This window comes from Macaca mulatta, chromosome 3 (genome assembly GCF_049350105.2).
Source record: "Macaca mulatta isolate MMU2019108-1 chromosome 3, T2T-MMU8v2.0, whole genome shotgun sequence".
Taxonomy (NCBI): domain Eukaryota; kingdom Metazoa; phylum Chordata; class Mammalia; order Primates; family Cercopithecidae; genus Macaca; species Macaca mulatta.
This window is the reverse complement of record NC_133408.1, coordinates 80,586,001-80,594,350: the sequence shown is the minus strand read 5'-3', so window position 1 is coordinate 80,594,350 and position 8,350 is coordinate 80,586,001. Positions and strand designations below refer to the sequence as shown.

Sequence of the window (8,350 nt, the reverse complement as noted above, 5' to 3'; positions counted from 1 at the left end):
CATGTAATGCCTTAATTGGCAAAATATTCACATGCTTTAAAAACCATGTTTTTTTAAAACATGGTTTAAAAACAAAATAGTATAAATATACAGTAAAACACTTTGGTCCTGCCCATGTGGGGACTTCCTCCTACCCCATTCCTACCTCTCTCATTACATTTCCTCCTGGGAAATATTGCTGATGAATAACATTTTATATATGGCATTTTGCACATGGTTAAGTTTTTCAGTCAAAGGATATATTCATCTTTAATTTTTATAGATAGGCCAAGTTCCCTCCATAAATGTTATACCTATTTGCATTCCTTCCAGCAATATGTGAGAGATCCTGTTTCCCCAAAGCCTTGAAATAAAACATTATCAAACTTTTGGATCTTTCTAATTTCATCAGTGAAACATGGTACAATATAAGTTTTGCCAATTTTCTTAAGTAAATAAGCTTGAATATCTTTCATATGCTTCTCTAGATGATCTGTTCACTGGCCATTTTTCTAATGTGCTACTGATATTACAATTGCTTTCAGGGGACTGTGTATATATTGGAAAGGTTGGTCCTTATAATGTCAATTGTGAATATTTTTTCCATTTTAAGTTTTGTTGGCCATGCAGAGGTTCTTGATTTTTATATAGTAGAATTTTTTTTCTTTTGTGGCTTCTAAATTTTGAGTCATATTTAGAAAGACATTCCTCTATTCAGTGCCATACAGGAATTATCCCAAGTTTCCCTGTTAATATTTTTATGGTTTTATTACCTACTTGTATATATTTTACCATATTGGGAGTTTGTCATGTTATAAAGTGAGAAATATGGATGGAATTTTATTTTCTTAATGACTAGATAATTGTCCCAAGTAATTTGTTTTTTCCCCCATACTCTTTTGAGATGCTACCTTTATCATACACCCAACTTCCACATACATGTAAATGTAGTTTTGGACTTGTTTATCTGTTCCATTGGTCTATCTGTTTGCCAGTATCATACAGTTTTAACTATTGTTTTATACCTATGTCATAGAGCTATTTCTTTTGTTGATTTTTTTTCAGAGATTTTCTGGCTGTCCTTTTGCTAAGTTTATACTTCCATATGAACTTTAGAATCAATTTCATTTAAAACATACCCCCCTTTGGGTTTTTAAAAATATATATGTCTTAATTTTTAAAAAACTTTTTAATTGAAAATATCAAACATTTATAAATCTAGACAGAATAGTATAATGAAGCTCCATGGACTGGCAGCATCCAACTTCAATGATCATTTCATGGCCAATCATGAATTTTCTTATTAATTTCCTCACCTTATGTTATTTTGGAAAAGATCCCACATATACCATTTCAACTTTAAATATTTAAATATGTAAATAAAAAGTTAAGATTTATTTTATAAAGCATCATTGTAGTACCACAATCACACACACCTATAATTTGTTTTTTTCAGACAGGGTCTTGCTCTGCCACCCAGTCAGGAGTGCAGTGATCATGGCTCACTGCGGCCTCAAATTCTTGGGCTCAAGTGATCCTCCCACCTCAGCCTCCCAAGTAGCTGGTACTGCAGGTGTGCACCGCCTAATTTTTTTTATTTTTAATAGAGACAGGGTCTCACTATGTCGCCCAGGCTCATCTTGAACTCCTGGAGTCAAGTGGTTCTTCCACTTTGGCCTCTGAAAGTGCTAAGATTATAGGTGTGAGCCACTATGCCCAGCCCAAATTATTTTTTTTAATAATAATTGTTTAATAGCTTGTAACTGTCCCATAAATGCCATATTTTTCTGGTTTTTAACTGAGATCAAGTTACATTTATAAATTAACTTAAAATTGACATCTTGACAGTTGAGATTTCCCATCGAAGGATATGGCATATAGTATATCTATCTTTCCATTTATTTTATTGAAGTCTTTTTTTTTTTTTTTTTTTTTCCAGACAGGTTGCCCAGGCTGGAGTGTAGTGGCTCAAACACACCTCACTTGAAGCTTCAACCTCCCAGGCTCAAGTGATCCTCCCACCTGTCTCCTGAGTAGCTGCAACATGCAAGACATCTGGCTAATTTTTAAATTTTTTGTAGGGATGGGGTCTTGCTGTGTTGCCCAGACTGGTCTCAAGATTCCTGGGCTCAAGTGATCCCACACCCTTGACCTCCCAAAGTGCTAAGATTACAGTTGTGAGCCACTACGCCTGGCCTTAAGTCTTCTTTTAGTCATTTACTGCCGTTTGGGATTTCTTCATGTAGATATTTTATTTTCTTCTTTTATTTGATGTTTATTATCTAAAGATGATAATGGATTTTGTAAGTTATACTCTGTAACTGGTTGTTGTTTTTATTTATGAATGATATTGATTTATATGTGGGAATTTTGCATCCACTAACTTACAACAGTTTTTCCTTGTTTGTTATTCTTTTAAAATAGACTCTATTGCATTTCAAGGAATTCGTCAAATTATCTGTAAATGGTCATGGTCAGAACTCCTCACTAATTTTTACCTCTAATTTAAAAATTACTGGTTTCCTATCTAATTGCGCTGACCAGTGCCTCCAGATCAGCACTAAATGATAGTGGTGATAGTGGACACCCAAGCCTGGTGTAAATAAATGAGTCAGTGAAGGCAAAGATGGTATTATGAGAAAGACTGATGATGAGACAATCTTCTTCTAAATACAAAATGAGTTTTCAATGCTCTGACAACATGGAGCATCCTTAAAGACTAAACTATGGCAAGGATATTTAATTTACTTCCATATTTTTTATTAGTAAAATTTGTTTACTTTTTATAGGCAAGTATGAACCACTTTGAGGTTTTCTTCCCACTCCTAATTCTCAATTCCTATGTGTGCAGTATCATCTAAGAGAATAAGTGTTCTTGAATATTCTGGACATGTGGCATGACCTTCTGCACCAACTCTTCTAGATGTGCTTGCCTGGTGTGCCGTGGACCCTGAATCGATATAAACAAGTATACTTCGGGTGTCCCCAGTTGCTAAAGATGTTAAGTTTCACACATAATAAATATTCAGAAACAGCATGCTGAAAATAAAGAAAAGAAAATCAATGCCTCATAAAGAAATTCATCTCAAATAATCCCAATGAATACTGATAAAATTTTAAAATTATATACTCTTCTTTTTTTTTGAGACAGGATCTGGCTCTGTCACACAGGCTGGAATGTAGTGGCATGATCACGGCTCGTTGCCACCTCTACCTCCTGGGCTCAAGCCATCCTCACAGCTCAGACTCCTGAGGAGCTGGAACTGCAGGCACATGCCACCACACCTAGCTAATTTATTAATTTTTTGTAGAGACAGGGTTTTGCCATGTTGCCCAGGCTGGTCTTGAACTCCAGGGTTCAAGCAATTTAACTGCCTAGGCCTCCAAAAGTGATGGAATTATAGGCATGAGCCACCACACCTGGCCTGTATACTTTTTTCTTTTCTAACATAACTATTTTCAAATATCAGTCTAATGAGTGGGAAAATAAGCTACTGGAATAAAGAGCTTATGAAAAGATAAGTAGAGGGAGAGGAGGATAATATGGCAGCCAAGTGACCTCTCTGTTCCACTGTTTCTCCCTTCTACACTCCTTGCTGGCTGTGCTGAGGAGCAGGGGAGAGAGGGCTTGTTGTCTAAAAACCAGATCTATGAAGCCAACTATAAGAACAGATAATATGAGTTCAAATGCATATGAATATATAATCAAATATGAAACTCGACAAATATGCTCATTTCTAACATATATTATTGTTATATCTTTATTTTCTCACTATTTGGCCAAAAAGTGTCATAAAGGAGGGCATGCCCAAGAAGGCTGAATAGGAACAGCTTCAGCCTCCAGCTCCCAGCGTGAGCAACACAGAAGACGGGTGATTTCTGCATTTTCAACTGAGGTACCAGGTTCATCTCACTGGGGCATGTCGGACAGTTGGTGCTGGTCTGCGGATGCAGCCCGACCAGTGAGAGCTGAAGCAGGGTAAGGCATCACCTCACCTGAGAAGCACAAGGGGGAAGGGAATTCCTTTTCCTAGCCAAAGGAAATTGAGACACATAACACCTGGAAAATTGGGTAACTCCCACCCTAATACTGCACTTTACCAAGGGTCTTAGCAAAAGGCACACCAGGAGATTATATCCCACACCTGGCTCGGAGGGTCCCACGCCCACGGAGACTCCCTCATTGCTAGCACAGCAGTCTGAGATCTAACTGCAAGGCGGCAGCGAGGCTAGGGGAGGGGCGCCCACCATTGCTGAAGCTTAAGTGGGTAAACAAAGCCGCTGGGAAGCTCGAATTGGGTGGAGCCCACCGCAGCTCAAGGAGGCCTGCCTGCATCTGTAGACTCCACCCCTGGGGACAGGGCATAGCTAAACAAAAAGCAGCAGAAACCTCAGCAGAGATAAATTTCCCTGTCTGACAGCTTTGAAGAGAGCAGTGGATCTCCCAGCAAGGAGGCTGAGATCTGAGAACGGACAGACTGCCTCCTCAAGTGGGTCCTAACTGGGAGACATCCCCCACTAGGTGCAGACCAACACCTCACAACTCACGTGGCTGGGTACACCCCTGAGACGAACCTTCCAGAGCAAGAATCAGACAGCAAAACTCTCTGTTCAGCAATATTCTATCTTCTGCAGCCTCCACTGCTGATACCAGGGCAAACAGGGTCTGGAGTGGACCTCAAGCAAACTCCAACAGACCTGCAGCTGAGGGTCCTGACTGTTAGAAGGAAAACTAACAAACAGAAAGGACACCCACACCAAAACCCCATCAGTACGTCACCATCATCAAAGACCAAAGGCAGATAAAACCACAAAGATGGGGAAAAAGCAGGGCAGAAAAGCTGGAAATTCAAAAAATCAGAGCGCATCTCCCCCTCCAAAGGAATGCAGCTCATCGCCAGCAATGGAACAAAGCTGACTGGAGAATGATTTTGATGAGTTGAGAGAAGAAGGCTTCAGTTGATCAAACTTCTCAGAGCTAAGGGAGGAACTATGTAACCAGTGCAAAGAAACTAAAAACCTTGAAAAAAGAATGGATGAATGGCTAACTAGAATAACCAATGTAGAGAAGTCCTTAAAAGAATTGATAGAGATGAAAACCATAACACGAGAACTACGTGACAAATGCACAAGCTTCAGGAACTGACTCGATCAACTGGAAGAAAGAGTATCAGCGATTGAAGATCAAATGAATGAAATGAAGCGAGAAGTGTAGAGAAAAAAGAGTAAAAAGAAATGAACAAAGCCTCCAAGAAATATGGGATTATGTGAAAAGACCAAATCTACATCTGATTGGCGTGCCTGAAAGTGCCATGGAAAATGGAACCAAGTTGGAAAATACTCTGCAGGATATCATCCAGGAAAACTTCCCCAACCTAGTAAGGCAGGCCAACATTCAAATTTAGGAAATACAAAGAACGCCACAAAGATACTCCTCGAGAAGAGCAACTCCAAGACACATAATTGTCAGATTCACCAAAGTTGAAATGAAGGAAAAATGTTAAGGACAGCCAGACAGAAAGGTCAGGTTACCCATGAAGGCAACCCCATCAGACTAACAGCAGATCTCTTGGCAGAAACTCTATAAGCCAGAAGACACTGGGGGCCAATATTCAACATTCTTAAAGAAAAGAATTTTAAACCCAGAATTTCATATCCAGCCAAACTAAGTTTCATAAGTGAAGGAGAAATAAAATCCTTTACAGACAAGCAAATGCTTAGAGATTTTGTCACCACCAGGCCTGCCCTACAAGAGATCCTGAAGGAAGCACTAAACATGGAAAGGAACAACAGGTACCAGCTATTGCAAAAACATGCCAAAATGTAAAGTCCATCCATGCTGGGAAGAAAGTGCATCAACCAACGAGCAAAATAACCAGCTAATATCATAATGACAGGATCAAGTTCACACATAACAATATTAACCTTAAATGTAAATGGACTAAATGGTCCAATTAAAAGACACAGACTGGCAAATTGGATAAAGAGTCAAGACCCATCAGTTTGCTGTATTCAGGAGACCCATTTCACATGCAGAGACACATATAGGCTCAAAATAAAGGGATGGAGGAAGATCTACCAAGCAAATGGAGAACAAAAAAAAAAGCAGGGGTTGCAATCCTAGTCTCTGATAAAACAGACTTTAAACCATCAAAGATCAAAAGAGACAAAGAAGGCCATTACATAATGGTAAAGGGATCAATTCATCAGGAAGAGTTAACTATCCTAAATATATATGCACCCAATACAGGAGCACCCAGATTCATAAAGCAAGTCCTTAGAGATTTACAAAGAGACTTAGACTCACATACAATAATAATGGGAGAGGCCAGGCGTGGTGGCTCACGCCTGTAATCTCAGCACTTTGGGAGGCCGAGGTGGGCAGATCATGAGGTCAGGAGATTGAGACCATCTCAGCTAATACGGTGAAACCCCATCTCTACTAAAAATACAAAAAATTAGCTGGGTGTGGTGGCAGGCACCTGTAGTCCCAGCTACTTGGGAGGCTGAGGCAGGAGAATCACTTGAACTTGGGAGGTGGAGGTTGCAGTGAGCCAAGATCGTGACACTGGCACTTCGGCCTGGTGACAGAGCGAGACTCCATCTCAGAATAATAATAATAATAATAATAATAATAATAATGGGATACTTTAACACCCCATTGTCAACATTTAGAGAGATCAACGAGACTGAAAGTTAACAAGGATATCCAGGAATTGAACTCAACTCTGCACCAAGCGGACCTAATAGACATCTACAGAGCTCTCCATCCCAAAGCAACAGAATATACATTCTTCTCAGCACCACATTGCGCTTACTCCAAAATTGACCACATAGTTGGAAGTAAAGCACTCCTCAGCAAATGTAAAAGAACAGAAATTATAGCAAACTGTTTCTCAGACCACAGTGCAATCAAACTAGAACTCAGGACTAAGAAACTCAATCAAAACTGCTCAACTACATGGAAACTGAACAACCTGCTCCTGAATGACTACTGGGTACATAACGAAATGAAGACAGAAAAAAAGATGTTCTTTGAAACCAATGAGAACAAAGATACAACATACCAGAATCTCTGGGACACATGTAAAGCAGTGTGTAGAGGGAAATTTACAGCACTAAATGCCCACAAGAGAAAGCAGGAAAGATCTAAAATTGACACCCTAACATCACAATTAAAAGAACTAGAGAAGCAAGAGCAAATACATTCAAAAGCTGGCAGAAGGCAAGAAATAATTAAGATCAGAGCAGAACTGAAGGAGATAGAGACACAAAAAACCCTCCAAAATATCAATGAATCCAGGAGCTGGTTTTTTGAAAAGATCAACAAAATTGATAGACCACTAGCAAGACTAATAAAGAAGAAAAGAGAGAAAAATCAAATAGACGCAATAAAAAATGATAAAGGGGATGTCACCACTGACCCCACAGAAATACAAACTACTATCAGAGAATACTGTAAACACCTCTGTGCAAATAAACTAGAAAACCTAGAAGAAATGGATAATTTCCTGGACACTTACACTCTCCCAAGACTAAACCAGGAAGAAGTTGAATCTCTGAATAGATCAATAGCAGGCTCTGAAATTGAGGCAAAAATTAATAGCCTCCCAACCAAAAAAAGTCCAGGACCAGACGGATTCACAGCCAAATTCTACCAGAGGTACAAGGAGGAGTTGGTACCATTCCTTCTGAAACTATTCCAATCAATAGAAAAAGAGGGAATCCTCCCTAACTCATTTTATGAGGCCAATATCATCCTGATACCAAAGCCTGGAAGAGATACAACAAAAAAGAATTTTAGACCAATATCCTGGATGAACATCGATGCAAAAATCCTCAATAAAATACTGGCAAACTGAATCCAGCAGCACATCAAAAAGTTTTTCCACCATGATCAAGTGGGCTTCATCTCTGGGATGCAAGGCTGGTTCAACATATGCAAATCAATAAACATAATCCAGCATATAAACAGAACCAAAGACAAAAACCACATGATTATCTCAATAGATGCAGAAAAGGCCTTTGACAAAATTCAACAGCCCTTCATGCTAGAAACTCTCAATAAATTCGGTATTGATGGAACATATCTCAAAATAATAAGAGCTATTTATGACAAACCCACAGCCAATATCATACTGAATGGGCAAAAACTGGAAGCATTCCCTTTGAAAACTGGCACAAGACAGGGATGCCCTCTCTCACCACTCCTATTCAACATAGTGTTGGAAGTTCTTGCTAGGGCAATCAGGCAAGAGAAAGAAATAAAGCGTATTTGGTTAGGAAAAGAAGAAGTCAAATTGTCCCTGTTTGCAGATGACATGATTGTATATTTAGAAAACCCCATCGTCTCAGCCCAAAATCTCATTAA

General features: G+C 39.2%; 1 protein-coding gene across 2 annotated transcripts in view; it reads right to left on the bottom strand.

Moving 5' to 3' along the window:
* Positions 1-2,717: 2,717 nt before the first annotated feature.
* The window catches only part of SUN3 (Sad1 and UNC84 domain containing 3), a 46,906-nt gene continuing 41,273 nt past the window's right edge, over positions 2,718-8,350 (bottom strand). Inside the window, exon 11 of one of the 2 annotated variants that reach the window (XM_015133575.3) lies at positions 2,718-3,018. In XM_015133575.3, coding sequence (XP_014989061.3) covers positions 2,899-3,018 — 120 coding nt within the window. In that variant the 3' untranslated portion in view covers positions 2,718-2,898. The remainder of the gene's footprint in view (positions 3,019-8,350) is intronic. The other variant, XM_077997881.1, reaches the window with a different exon arrangement.